At 55.7% G+C, this 14,824-nt stretch overlaps 1 protein-coding gene across 1 annotated transcript; it reads right to left on the reverse strand.

The window, feature by feature from the left end:
- Positions 1 to 1,993: 1,993 nt before the first annotated feature.
- CCDC27 (coiled-coil domain containing 27) lies at positions 1,994 to 14,268 on the reverse strand (the record flags this gene model as incomplete). The annotated part of the gene is made up of 12 exons (XM_081058079.1): positions 1,994 to 2,201; positions 3,753 to 3,857; positions 4,386 to 4,598; positions 4,856 to 4,933; positions 7,138 to 7,268; positions 7,458 to 7,839; positions 8,108 to 8,203; positions 8,963 to 9,142; positions 11,750 to 11,895; positions 12,441 to 12,551; positions 13,577 to 13,709; positions 14,137 to 14,268. The coding sequence occupies 12 exons, from the start codon at positions 14,266 to 14,268 to the stop codon at positions 2,079 to 2,081; spliced, it is 1,830 nt and encodes a 609-aa protein (XP_080914205.1). The 3' UTR covers positions 1,994 to 2,078.
- Positions 14,269 to 14,824: the final 556 nt, after the last annotated feature.

A 14,824-nucleotide genomic window follows, 5' to 3' on the forward strand; every position in this document is an offset into this window, starting at 1 on the left:
GGGGGGCAGGGGGCGGGACGGGCGGGGCAGGGGGCGGGGCGAGCGGGACGGGCGGGGCAGGGGGCGGGGCGAGCGGGGCAGGGGGCGGGGCGGGGCGGGCGCTGCAGGCGGAGAGGCCTCAGGGGCGCAGCTGCAGGGCGTTGGGCCGCAGGACACCGGCCTCAGGGGGTGGGGCGCGGGGACCGCGAGACCCGGGAGTAGCAGAGGGGAGGGCTCTCGGGGCGCGCTGCTCCCCAGAACCAGTCGCCGCCAAGATCTCTGAGCCCCGTCCCGCCGTTGCAGCCCCTCGAGGGCGCCGCGTGCCCTGTAAATGTGTGGAATGCTTGTGCTTCTCTCCTGTCTGCTCCTACCGGACAGTCCAGCCTGCATTTCTCCCAGCCTTCCCGCAGATAGCTCTTATTGTAGATATGCTAATTGACTTGAATTCTGCAAAAACAGCCTCCTGCAAAGGTGGGAAAAGATACGCAAAGCCTTGGCTGGTTATCAAAGAGAAGAGTCTCAGGACCAGACGCAGGTCAGCGGGCGTCGGGAATCCACGCGGCACAGACAGCTGGAGAGCTCGCGCGCTCGCTCGGACCCCTGTGGGCGCCTGGCTGTGGGGAACCTCACCCGCCTGGCGCCCGCTCCTCCTCCCTTCTCGTGGTTAAAGGCGGTTGAACTCTGTACTTTAAGACGGATTTCAGAAAACTAGAACTCTCCCATGAGATAAGACCTGCCCTTGTCCCAAACGCGGATGCACTGAGCACGCAGGCCTTAGAACAGCAATACTTCCTGGAGCGCAGAAGCGGGTTTCGGAGCCTCCGGTGCCATAGAGGAGGTGGCGGGGCTGGGGCGCCCCGGGGCGTCCACGCTCGAGGCTGCTCGTCAGAGCTCCTGGCTGTGGGGGCCAGAGGCGGAGGCGGCCTGCACTCAGCGAACCGTGCTGCACGGATGAAAGGACAGGATGTGCAGAGAGCACAGGGAAAGCAGGCGTGGGCTTCCTGCGTTCAGCAAGCGCTTCTGTGCCCAGAGCCTGCCGTGGGAGGTGGACTGTGGACGGACAGACGTCAGTCAGCATGACAGACAAGCGGGCCTGCCCTCCTGGAGACTCATCCCAAGAGCGATGATGAGAACTGTGGACGAAAAACATCCAGACTAAGAGACAGCTGCTGAGAGTTTATCTGAGCCAAACTGACAATTGCTGGGAAGCAAAATCTCAACGGATACAGAAAATGATCCGCGAAATGGCAGTTTGCAGCTTATTTTATACATAGAATCAGAGGACGGTTACATGAAATCCACCGGTGACAGATGAAGCGGGGTGGGAGAGAGCAAAGCAGGGAAATCTTTGGGCTTGGATAAAAGTAAACTGGACAGACAGGTACTTCTTTCACATTGGTGCGGGATAGTTAATAGTTTACATACAGATGTTAATCAAGGGACAAGAATAATAATGAGGGATTCTGTACTTTCCTGCTCAGGTCCGGAAAAAGGATTACTGACATCCCAAGGATGTCATCTTAGGTGCAAAAAGACAACAGACAGGCCCCCTGAAAGGCACAGATTGATTTTATGAAGGAAGCTAAAGATGTGACGTCCTTCCATGGCCCACTTAGTTATGAAATGTTTTATGCTCACGCATCTTACGTGGTTATTTTCAGTCTCCTGAGCTTGTCAGGTTTAATATGTGGCCCTTTTCTGTCCACAGAACGGAAGTTCCCAACCCCACCCATCTCCTTCCAACGGGGTCACACCGGCAAGGCAGGAGCCCCAGGCAGGGGAGCCCTGACAATGGGGGATGGGAAGGGGGGCCTTCACAGGTGTGTGCAGCGGGGGAGGGAAGGACCTGAATGCAGTGGAGAAGCCTAAACCTGGGGCCACCCTGTTCGGTGTGGAGTCTCCCCGGGAAGGAGCCGTGGGGGGGGGGCTGTTGTGCTGATGCCCAGTGAATGGGGGGCGTTGATGTAGCCCAAGCCCCCATTTGAGTCCTGGGGGAGGAAAATGCGAGACCGAGGCCAATAACGGGGTTTAATTGTGAATCAGCAAAAGCGGGCCCCCGGGTGGCTTCCAAGCTGCTTCCTGGCCTCGGCAGGCTGGGCCTATTTGGAGGGGGCCAGCTTCCTGGGTTTGCTGGGCGAGGACAGGAGCTCCGGTAGGGGCGGCACCTTGACACCCTTCTGTTTCAGCTGATTGTAGTAGTCGGTTCTCTCCGTGATGATCCTCTAGGAGAGGAAAGCAGCAGGGGCTGCTCAGGCCAGACACCACCTGCCCGCCCCAGGAGGGCGGCAGCCGCTATGAAGTATTTCCAACCAGTGTGCGGGGGTTGGGGAGAACGCTCTGGGTTGTAGCACCGCCACCTTCTGTGCTGAGAACCCCCCACCCCCAGCTAACAAGCCCCAATTCCACCTGTGCGGTCCGCTGAGACTCAGAGACCCCCAGGCCTGTGGTCTGCCCCTCAGGTCCCTCCTGTGCCTCCCAGGGAGGCGGTCCCATCACCTCCCTCAACCTCCTCTGGCCCCTTGATATTGTATGCCAGGCATTGACAAAGGAAAGGCCTTCTTCCAGGCTCCTGGGCAGTCCTTACTCCTCCCTTCCACTCTCTCCTTCCCTCCTTCCCATCTACCCTCCCTCCATCCCTCCCTCTCTCCCTCTTTGCCTCCCATCCCCCTACCTCTTTCTCCTTCCCACCTGCCCATCCCCCTCCCTCTACCTCTCCCTCCCATCCCCATTCCTCCCTCCCACTCTCTCCCCCTCCCATCCCACCTCCCCTCACCCTTTCTCTTCCCTCTCGCCCCCTCTTTCTCTCTCCCCTCCTCTCCCCTTCCCTTCTCTCCCTCTTCCCTTTGCCCAAACAGTAGCCAGGCCACAGAGACCTCTCCCCACAGAGAGGAGGGGAGGAGTCCTGCAGGAGTCCCCCCTCCCTAGCACTGTTGCCCCCCTGCAGGAGTACCGTAGACCACTGCAGTTTACAGAGGAAAGAAACCAGGTCTCAGGGGAATGTGGTGCTGGAAGGCCATGGGCATCTGCTGGGGTCCAAGGGCTGTGACCTCAGAGGGGGTTTGGGGCCTAGGGCAGAAGCAGCCCCTTGTGACAAGTGCACAAGGACCACAGGCACTCTCCCAGAGCTCTGGCCCGAGACACCGTGTGGCCGGCACACTGTCTCCGTTTCACCAGGAAGCTCTGGGCTCAGTGAAGCCAAGTTGGGCCTACAGCTTCTCCACCAAAAGCCAGGTGGGTGGTGACTCCACTGCAGGCCCTAAAACCTGCACTGTTTCTGCCACACCTCCCTGCCCCCTGAGTCCTCTGCTTGGGGTCTGTGAGGAGCTGGCATGGGCCCGGGCTGGGGACGGGCATGTGTGCCAGGGTTCTGGCTCAGCGGATGACGATTGCGCTGAGGTGCCTGGAAGCATGGTGAGGAGGTCGAGCGGGGCAGAGCCTGGGGACAGGCTCCTGCCACCAGAGAGCCTCCAGGACCCCAGCAGCTTGGCCCCTCCCAAGTGCATCCCAGAGGGTCATGTCTGCTGCTGGTGACTCAGTGCTGAGAGCAGCTTCGCCTTGCGGGCTTCACTACATCCCCACTCGTCGGGAGATGGGTCTCCTCTGCCTGAGCAGAGAGGAAGGGCAAGCCGGGCTCACAATAACAGTGACAACAGGCTGGGATAAGCACGACGTCCCCAGCATTCCATCCTGGCCTCTCCGTCTGCCCTCCATGCCGGGAGCTCTGGCCCGGAGTCTGGCCCAGGGACCCGGTGGCAGCTGAGTGCGGGTTATACCTGTAAGGCTTCCAGGACATCATTGTCAGAGATCTCGGTGGCCAAGGGCTTGATCCCAGAGATGCTAAAGGTGGCCTGGATGATCTTGTTTCTCAGCCTTTCAAGCTGTGAGCAAAGGGAAAATACCACCACTCTTCACGGGAGGAAGGAAGGTGCCCGGAGCCCGTTCAAGTTTTACAGAAGGTGGCTGAACGGTCCTCACTCCTCATGGCTTTAGGGACTAGCAACTGAAAGTGGAGAGGTCAACAAACTCTGCCTGCGAGCTAGAAGGTTCCAGATCAAAACCCAGACCCAGGGCCTAACACCAAAGACTTTCTACCTCTTTCTACCAACTTTTTAAAATTGAAGTAAAACCTGCACATGGTAAACAAAACCAAACCAAAACAGCATCAAAGCTCTGAAAGACCCCCAGGTATCCTCCCTGCCCTGAAGGAGCTTCAGGGACAGTCTCCTCTGACCCCAGGGGAGATGCCCCCGGCCCAGGGGGAAGTCCTGTGTGCTCGGGCAGCTCTCACTTGGGGCATTTCACCAAACATTTGGTGGTCGCCACTACTGTACTCAAGGTGGGTGAGGGTCCTGGGCCCACGGGGTGCCTGCTACAGGGTGGTCTTCAGGGGGTGGGGCCGGGCATACCCTGGACTGGGCGCTCTCCAGGGCCACACGGGCCTGCTGCTCAGAGTACTGGACCAGCTCCATCTTGCCCTGCATCTCCCCCTCCAGCTGCTTCTGTCCCTGCAGGTGCTTCTCACTCTGGTGGAGCTGGGCTTGCAGGTAGCTGGCGTTGGCCTTGGACTCCGAGATGGTGTGTTTCTGCTTGGTGAGTTCCTGCTCCAGCTCCCACACTTGCTGGGGAAGAACCCGGGAGGACAGAGGAGTAGGTCCACCGGGCCCAAACCGTGACACCTGTCCCCACCCCTTCTTTCCCAAAGACAGCCCGCTCTGCGTCCCTCAAGTCAAATCTGGATCCAGCCATGGCTCGCTCAGAGCCTGTGGGTGTCGGGCCTCCTGAGTTTGTGGAACGGGGCACGGCCTAAGATAAGTGGGCCCCAACTCAACTCCCTGTCGCTGTGTCAGGCTGACCGGTTACCCACCCCCACGGTCACCTGTCGGAGGACAATGTTGTCCTTCTCGATGAGCCCCATCATCTCTTGGTGCTTCTTATCTTCTCGGAGATTGGAGAACTGGAAGGTGGATGAGCAGCTGGCTCAGGGGACTCCAGGGCGAGGTCACAGCGGCAACACCCGGGTCTAACTCCTCCCTCCCTGACCTTCAGTGAGATGAAAGCAGCGGGATTTCTGAGGAGGGTGGGAGAAGAGGAGAAAGAGTACCAAAAACACTGGGGCTGGTATGAAAGTGGACCCAAGAATGTAGGATCCTAAGACGGCAGCAGGGAAAGCTGAAAACAAGCCCAATTCACACTTTTCAGAATCCCTGGAAGCCTCAGGAATTGGTGGTGCCGGTTCTCGTGGACGTGGAGGTGAAACAGAGGAGGGGTGGTGGGGTGAAGATTCAGAAACAGAGCCGCACACTGGTTCCCGATCTTAAACTGGCGGGTCCCTCTCCACCTGGCAGGTGACTCATGTCAGGGGGTCTCTGCCTGGCATCTTCCAGGGTTGAGGGTGGAGACCCCAGACTCCAGGTGTGGGGTGTGGGGGATGACGGTGGAGCCTGCAGCCTTCTTCCCCACTGGGTGAAGACTTCACATCCCAAGCAAGAAATTCTTCCAGTTTCTCAGATCCCGGGGGAATGACCTGAAAAGACTACCTTTGAACTCTCGGTTGAAATGCCCACACCTACCCTGTGCCGTGAAGCACAAAATTGCCACCACGTGCTCTGACATTGGAGCCAAGTTCTCGCATGAATGACAGAGACCAAAACAAAGTTACAAAAGGAATTTGCAGGAAATAGAAATGGTGCAAGAAGTTAAAAGCCATGACGATCCTGAAGGTGCTCATCAAGGTGAGACAAGATGCTGCAACTGAGAAAGGGAAAAAAGGAAAAAGGAGCATTCAGAGAACAAAAGAGAGACCTCAGACATTGTAAACATTGTAACAAAAATCAAAACTCAGCAGGAGGGCTGTTGATGAAGTTAAGGGAACCTCCTAAAAGTAGAAGGAAAAAACACGGGGGTGAAAAGTAGGAGGGAAGGGACAGGAAGGAGAGAAGAGAACCAAAACTGGAGACCTGCTGGGCGGGTGACTGGAAAGCCAGTGGAGAGTTCAGAGGAGAGGGGAGGAAATAAAAAACAATGTACACAAGAAAAATTCCAAAATGAACGGACACAAGCTTCCAGCTGGCCACTGAGTGCCCCGGACAATGAAACTAGACCCTCAAAAAGGCACAACTTTGTGAATCTCCAGAACACCTGGGACAAAGGCAGGATCTTGCACCTTTCCAGAGAGGAAGCAAGCACTATCAAGAACCGTGCTGTGTGAAAGCACAAGAATCAGGATAACTTTGGGTTCAGACCAGCAACCCTAGAAGCGAGGAGAGCTGAACAAAACGCCTTCACACTGCCGAGGGCACGTGCTTTCCAAGCTGGAATTCTGTATCCAACCGAACTGTATTGATGTGTAGAATAAAGACATTTGCAGATATATGGTGTCCTCCCAAATTTACCCCCACTCATCTTTTCTCTAAAAACCACGGCAGGATGTGCTCCAGAGCAAATAAGTGAGTAGATCAAGAAAGAGAAAGATGTGGGATGCAGCAGTATTAAAACATGGTTTATGCATGTTCCTACTGTTTCACAGACTTGTGTTTGTTACGTGCGTGTGCTACCAATCACTGTCATCGTGTCAAGTGTCAGCTCACGGCCATTGTGATGGAGTGGGATCGGGAAAGGGCGGGGAGGACTGAGGGAAGCATTAAGTAATGCTAAGATGGAGGAAATTCTAGTCTGGACACTGGATGCGTACTATCTAGAAACTTGGAGGGTGATTTCTAAAGAATGAGCTAGAAGAGTTGGAAGTAGTCACCTTGGGGTGGGGGCAAATGAGAGGAAGACAGGCGGGACGCTCGTTCTGTGTATCACAAGCCTGTGGAGCTCTTTGGTTCTCTTAGCTATGTGGGTGAAAAACTTCTATAAAATAAAAACTAAAAATGCTTAACAAGGAGTGAACTCAGCAGAGTGGCAACCTCTCTAAGCGTGGGTGGGCTTCTCACCCCTGGGACTCAGGCCAGGAGATGCCTGAGAGTTGCCCAGGAACCAAGAGGGCAGTGCGGGGCGTGGTGGCGAGAGCCTGGAAAAGTCACTTAGCTCCCTAAGTTCAGGGTCTCCACCAGTGGGTTGGGAGGGCTGGCACCCACCCCAGAGCTGCTGGGAGGGCGAATGAAGCCATGTGGGTGCCCGGTGTGATTAAGGACACTGCCATCTTGTCAGCACCTTGTCAGACATGGCCTGTAACTGACGGTTCCGTTCTCGAAGCTCCTTCTGCAGCAGCTCGTTTTCCACATTCATCTTTTGTAGTTGGGATTCTTGGCAATCTATTTGTCGTTGTAAAGACGTGATGGCTCCTGAGTGAGCAGCGGGAAGGGAGAGAGGAGAACTATCGGGATGATGAAGATGGGGAGGGGTGAGCAGGCTGGGGTCACAGTGCCCCCCGCCCTCCCATCCCGCCTGCCTGGCAAAGGTGGTGCGGCCTGGGTGGCCCAGCTGCTGAGCCCGGGCCGCTGGTCCTTCCTCGGTGTCCTCCCACAGCCTACCTGTTGCAAGGGAGTTTTCCGCCCTCGTGGCTTCCAGCTCGAACTGGACTTCCTGGATCACCTGCTCATACTCCTCCAGCTGGGCCATCAGCTCCTCCTCAAACAGCTCGTCCAGGGAGCAGGTCCTTCTCCTGCCGCCGTGCTTGTACCCCTCAGTCTCCTGTTCCATTTCCTCTTCCAATTCCACTTCCTCCTCCAGCTCCACAGCCCCCACCTCCTGCACAGACCCCTTCCTGCCCACAGCGCCCTGGGCTCCCTCGTCCGACTCGGGCTCCCCTTCCAGGCCCTCCTCCTCTTCAAAGTCTGCTTCCAGGTCCCTGCCTCTGTCCACCATAGCATACTCCTCCTGCATCTGAGAGAGGGACGGGGTGCTGGGCGGGGCCTGGGGCACCCCAGGGCAGTGCAGGGGCAGGCAGCACCCTGGGCACTGTGCCACCCCCCTCCCAGGCTAGGCATCCAGCCTCAGTCTCGGGGACTGCAAGTGCCCAGCACCCCTGGGGGGGAAGCGCTGGAGCTGCTTTTCAGGGAGCTGCCCCCCACCCTCACCTTTCCCCTCCAGGGTGATGGCGGGCTGCACCTGGCAGAGGGCCAACAGGGGAGGGCTGCAGGTGGGACCCCGTGGCGCTGGCCCAGCAGCCCGGCCAGCGTACCTGCCTCCAGCGCTGCAGCTCTTCATTGTCCTTGCAGAAGGCTTTTAGGAGGCTCAGTTTCACAAATGGCTTGGACGCCGACTCAGGGGGCCGCTCCTACAAGATGCCCGTGGGAGCCTCAGGGCCTCACACGGCTCCCTCGGCTCCCTGGAAGGGGGACAGCAGCCTCTCCACATCAGGAGGAGGTGGCAGTCCTGGGGGCAGTGGCCGTGCAGTAATGGGCACCGTCACTTGGAGAGTCGCGGGGCCAGCCTCAGACGTGCCCACCTGGCACATCACTGCCCTGTGCTCTGCCCACTCGCAGCTATCTCACGGCCCTGGGAAGGCTGGCCAATGCTTCCAGGCCTCCCGAGACTCCTGCTGCCCCCGGCCCATATCGGCGTCTGGGCGGTTTTCTTTGGAGGCGGCCAGGGGATTCAGCGATGGTCTGAAGCCCCCACCCCCACTCATGTGTGCCCTCAGCATAACATCAGGCTATAGCCTCAGGTATGAAAGAAAAGATCTCAGAAAGACTGGGCAGCTGCTCACTAGGGCCATGCAGAGCTGCCCCTGGGCCCCACCCTTGTCCAGTCCTCCACGCAGACCTGGGGAGAGACAGCATCCCCAAGCCCATTCACAGGCAAGGACCCAGAGGTCCTGCAGTCAGAACAGCTCAGGCTAATCCAAGTCACCACCACCTCGGGGTAACAGCCAGGAGTCCGGGGACTCCACCTGCAGGGGCCTTCCGTCCTCCGGGACGTCAGAGGAGCTGGCCCTCATGTTCCAGGGAAGGAACCTGAGTCTAGAGAGGGCCACGGTCTGCCACTGGGGTCCCCAGGAGGTTTGGGCACTTTGGAAGCAGAACCCCCAGCTCACCTTCGTGCCTGGGCACACGAGTGTCCCTTGACCTTTGCTTCTGAGGAGGTATTTCAGCTGCCTCTTCAGGACCTCCCTCTCCTCCTGGAGCGCCAAGATCTCCTCATCTTTCTTCTGCACCTGGTCCTCCAGTGTGGAGAGGCGCTGGATCTCCTCCCCCAGCACAGATAGGGAGCGATCCTGGGCAAAAAGCGGGGGCCGCCCCATGTGCCATACAGGCACAGACGCTTCCCACCCTCCACCCCAGCCACCTGCAGGACAGCAGCTCCAGGCCCAGGAAGAGCAGGCTTGCTGTCCTGGGACCCCGGAATCCCAAGCCCCAGATGTATGCTTCTTTGCTGCAGCCACACCCTAACAGGGCAGATCTGAAATCCTCGCCCCGGGAGATTTCTGGCAGTCTCCCCTTCAGCCTGGCTCCTGGCCAGCCCCCAGTAATGACTGAGGACACCAGTCTTCTGTACGTCCCCACACCTAAACAGCGACTCTCTCCCAGAGCCACTGCTAGGGGCCCTCGGCTCCTCAAACTTCCATTCTCTAAATCTCAACACCCTCCGTTCTTCAAACTGGGAGACACGAGACGATGGTTGTTTTCAGACAAACAGAAACTGAAAGAATTTGTCCTCAGCTGATCTGAACTTAGAGAAATATAAAGGGAATTCTTCAGGCAGGAGGGAGATGGTCCCAGACAGAGTTTTGGAAGGAAAGGTAAATAGAAAGTTCTCCAAAAATTTGGAAATTTAGCAATAGGCTTCCACGTAGCTCACATGTCAAAGAAGAAATCACAATGGAAGTTAGAAAATATTGTAAACTGAACAATAATGAACACTAGGACATATCAATACTTGTGGGGTGCAGCTCAAGCTGTGCTTAAGGAAAAATTTATAGCCTTCAAAGTTATGTACTAGGAGATACACTGGAAAAGCAATGATCTAAGTATCCATCTCTCGAATTCAGACAAAGAACTGCAAATTAAACTTAAAGCATGTAGAAGGAAGGGCATAACACAGATAAGTGCAAGAATGAATGCTACAGAGAGGGAGAAGAGAGAAGGATAGAGAAAACATGGCAGCATGCTAATATTTGGGGAACCTGAAAGGTAGGTGGGGATTATTTGTACTATTAGGATAAAAGGGGAAAATAATCATGCACAAATCATATGTTTTGTTTTTGGTGACTGGCCATGGTGACTCGGAACTTGTGTCCTACACACGTGTCCCGAACCAGACAGTGGTTACTGGAGGAGGTGCCCACAAGGGGCTGCTGAGTACACCGCACACGCTTGTTGTTGCTGTCTTGCCTCCATAGATGTGCTCGCCTGCGACAGTTCAGATGACGGCAGAGATGAGAGAAAGAGAACCCTAAGTATACTGTTCCAGCTGCTGGAGGCAGCCATGCCTGCAGCCCCTCCCCTGGCCGGTTCACATACATGAGCAGACAATTCCATTCCTCCTGTTTAAGTTAGTAACCGCACTGCAAAGGATATCCTTTTACATTTATCTCTATCGAGTTATACCCTCAGGCTATTTCCCCAAAGTGGAATTGCTTGGTCAGAAGGTATCAACACTTTTTCAACTGTGAAATCTATCATAAAATGTAGAGGTCGAGTTTCGGGAATAAATGTAAAGTGAGTACTCGTGAACCCACACTCCCCCGGCCTTGTCAGTCCCCATTCTGAGTAACCACCCAGCTCTGGCATTACTCATTTCCATAACTGTCACTAAAACGTCGTCAGCTTAAAAAAACAAAACAGAAGCTGATTCTAAGAAAAGACCATTAACATTCATAAACCTCTAGCAAGACTGATGGAGAGATAAAGAGAAGACACGAGTTAGCAGTGTCAGGGATGAAAAAGTGGCCACCTCCTGCAGAATCTCCTGCAGGTCTTGGGAGGATAGTCAGAGATTATTACGCACAGGGTTAGGCAAATAATTTGAAAATTTACATGAAATGGACACATTCCTAGAAAAACACAGCTTACCAAAACTTAAGCAAGAGGAAAACGGAAATCTGAGTATCTTAAAAGGAACTGAATTTGTTACTTTAAAAACCAACCATGTAAGACCTCTCTAGGCATAGATGGCTTCAGTGATGAATTCTTCAGAATTTAACAAAGAAATAACACCAATCTTGATGCAGACTCTTTTCAGAGAATAGAAAAAAGGGAAATGCATCCCAAGTTTCTTTTTGGTTATGAGGCCAGAATACCTCTGACACTAAAATCACGAACAAGGGAATTACCAGACAGGTAAATTGTGGATCAGTTTTCCTCATCAACATCGATGAAATAAATACTGACTCGTAGGTGGGTGTTTGCATATCATGCTGATTATTACTACTTTCTTTTTTTAAGGAAGGTGCAGCTCACAGTGTCCCATGAGGGGATCGAACTGGCAACCTTGGTGTTGAGCTAACCGGCCGCCCCTGATTATTACTAGTTTTAAGGACACATTCTCCCAAGGGGGATGACTGCGTCCAAAGGTGTACAGACAGGGAAGGTCACTACTATGTTGGCGAGCTGCACACGAGTGGGTGAGGTCCACTGCAGTTCAGAGTGCCAGCCTGTGGATGGGATTGAACAGGGGCCAGAAGGTTTGTAAAGTGTCTGATTCACAGATGCCAAAGGAGGGGCTTGGAGGTCCAATGAGCCCGCGTCTGGGGACCTGCTTGCACTGCTAACCAGACTCTAGAAAGAGAGCCTCTGGTGTAGAGAGGGTACCCTCTCCACCAGGACGCAGAGCTGGGGCATGAGGCCCAGAATATGCGCCCAGGGCCCGTGCCCAGTGGTACCTTCTCATGGATGACCAACATGTACCAAGGTATCCGCTTTCTCAGGTGGCTGTGTGCCAGAACTGGGCTGCTGGAGACCGGGGACTCGCTCCTGTCCCGCAAGTAACTGAACTCGCAGACGCTGTTACTCAAGGAAGGGCGGTGCCCTGTCAAGAAGCAGGGGGAGTCAGGCTCTTCCCAGGTCGAGTGGCCCTGGCGTCTTCCATGATAACGTCCACCTTTCAAGACCCCCTCAGAAACCCTTCACGGCCCAGCTAGGCTCCTCCACATCCCCAAGTCCTTCGCCTGACACCCAGCTCACTGTGTGTGCTGGAGAGAGGGAGGGAATCCTCACAGCAGCCTGTAAGATTCCCAGAGCCTGGGAGTCAGGACGACGGGGTCATCCTGATGCTGTCCCGTGCATAGGACATTCAGGCAAAGGGGACACCTGGCTGTGGATTTCCTCACGGATAAATAAAAGGAAGTGTATTTGTCTGTAGGAACAGTGCATATTGGTGTCTCTAATCAAGGAGGGATGTGTCCCAGGGGCCCCTGTAAGGGACGTGGGGCCAGGCAGGTGCTCAGGGTCGGGTGTTCCACAGTGGAGGCAGGTAGCCCTAGTGGGTGCAGGGTCCCCGGCAGGTGAAGGTAGAGGCCCTCAGGGCTTGGGTGCCAAGGAGAGGGCCCAGTGCCCAGCAAGGCCTGCCCTTACCGTCCACCGGCGTGTCCGAGCCATCCTGGTTGCAAAGGGAGTTCTCGGTCATCTTCCTGGCCTCAGAGCATGTGCACAGATCCTCGGGCAAAGAGACTGTCGTGGCTGAACCTGCAGGACGTTAAAAATGCCAGCCTATGACCCCAAGACCTCTGGGGCAGGCGTTTTTATTTCATTTCTTTTTAAACATGGGGTAGCATTAAGGTGACTTTTCTCAGTGGATGCATGGGACTGAATCCTGGGGCTCCATCGAAACTTGTTATGACTCCTACCCATCACTGGCAGGTCCGCCTGAAACACACCAGGTGCGACCTTATCTAAGTCGATGCGTCACGGAATGACAGGTGACCCACGTTCCCATCTATAGTCTATAAAAACAGCCCCTCCTCAAAGTGTGGCAGAGTGCCTCCCCCCAGGGGGCAGACCCCGTACCCAGGAACGTGTGGAGCTTCAGCTCTCCCCAGAGACCGGCCCACAGCCGTGGTTCTGGAGCACCGGCCGCTCTCCGCAGCCTGGCACTGAGATGGGACAGCCTAGAGCGCCAACCAGGGGGTGGGGTCCTGGCTGAGATCCACACACACGAACAGAACCTCAGTTGCCGGCAGCAGATTATAACCACCCTATACCGTTGCTCAGGAGAGCACCGTGTGCGGTGGGGGGGAATGGGACCAGCCCCGGGCTGGAGTGACCCCTGGTGACCGCTGAGCGCCTTAGCTGCACTCTCTGGGCTTCATGTTCGAATCAGAACACGTGGGGTTTGAAGGTTGCTAAAGTTCCTTACATGGATTGGTTCCTCATGAGTTATCTTTGGCCTTATGGACCTCTTGCCTGAAGCTTCCAGAACCTTCAAACTTTCCCCTCTCCTCTGCCCCACAACCCTACTGAATCTCTGCGGAATGAGACAGAAAAGCAAGAGGCTGGGAGACAAATAGGCACAGGAATAGTGAAAGGGAGCAGGGGGGCCTTTCCTTCTCTCTTTTCCTCTGCCAACCCCTGCCCCCCTCCACATACACACCCAGCTCCACACACAGCGATGGATGGACGCACTGATTCGAAGCAGCAGCTGACCACCCCTCCAGGCTCACGTGCCCGGAAGGTCCCCACCTTCCCGAGGGGGCGGTGGTAGCGGCTCTCACCATAATGCGACATGGACGTGGACCTGCTGCAGAACTGGGGGCAGCCAGGACGCCTGAGAAACACTTTCCGCAGCTCCTCCATTTCCAGCACGAAACTCCTGTCCTCCAGGCTGGCATTCTGCTTGAGGTGGCTCTGGTGGGGTGGGATAAAGAAGACAGTCACGGAGAGAAAGGACCCGATGGCGAGGACATCACCGTTCCGTCCCCTGTCCCCGCACACGTGTAGCTGGCGGAGCCCAGATGACACGTCCATGTAGGAAGCCCTGGGGCGGGGATGGGGGCCCTCAGTCTCCCTCAGCAGACGCCTCATCTTTTCCGCCTGAGCCTTCCCTTCCTAATTTCTCTTCTCCCCCCTGTGGTCCTTGTCGAGACTCCCCTAAGGAAGGCTCAGGGCCAGGGGCGCCCCCTCTCTTCCAGGCTCTGGGTCCTCTCCGCTCTCTGCACTCCCAGAACCAACCTGTCCGATGTGTCACCACACTTGGTCGGAGAGCAATAGAGCTGACCCCCACGCTCCCCGCCCCCCACCCCCCAGGCCTTTCAAGCAGGAGAATGAGCCGTACCAGCCTCCTGTAGTACAGGTTGACGGCCTCAGCCGGACTGCCGAAGGAGCACTGTTTTCCGCAGAGTTTCAGCTCTTGGGTGCGGCCGTCCCGGTTGGCCACCCTCTGGAGGGCCATCAGCCCCTTGTCCATTAAGCTGGGAAGCAGATTCGGCTTCTGGGGCCTCCCGGCCCCGAGAGGCAACATCAGGAGAGGGCGACAAAGGACCAAGGTTTGCCACCTGAGTGAGGCCTAGACAGACACTCCTGTGGGCCTTTGGTCTGGAGCAGGCTGTCGAGGGAAAGACGCCACCATGGACCCAACACCTGGAGAAGACCAGCTTCCTGCGGGATTCCCAGGAGCAGGGCAGGGTGTCACAGACGTCTCCATGGAAACGCAGCAGGTCATTGGTCTTTATTTTCTACCAGGCGGGGGCCCCAGAGGCTGGAGAAGTGGCCTGAGGCACCAGCAGACATTCTCTTGTTTTCTTTTTTCCCATCACCAGTATTTCGCCTGTTGAAAATCCGACACTAGGTCAGTGGCTCTGACATGAAAATTAGACGTCCTTGGTTAATATCCACAATGCGGAAGCATTTCTTAACACCTGATACTGTAATTCTTTTTTTTTTTAAAGACTTTATTGGGGAAGGAGAACAGGACTTTATTGGGGAACAGTGTGTACTTCCAGGACTTTTTTCCAAGTCAAGTT

The sequence above is a fragment of the Rhinolophus hipposideros genome (genome assembly GCF_964194185.1).
Source record: "Rhinolophus hipposideros genome assembly, chromosome: 8".
NCBI lineage: Eukaryota > Metazoa > Chordata > Mammalia > Chiroptera > Rhinolophidae > Rhinolophus > Rhinolophus hipposideros.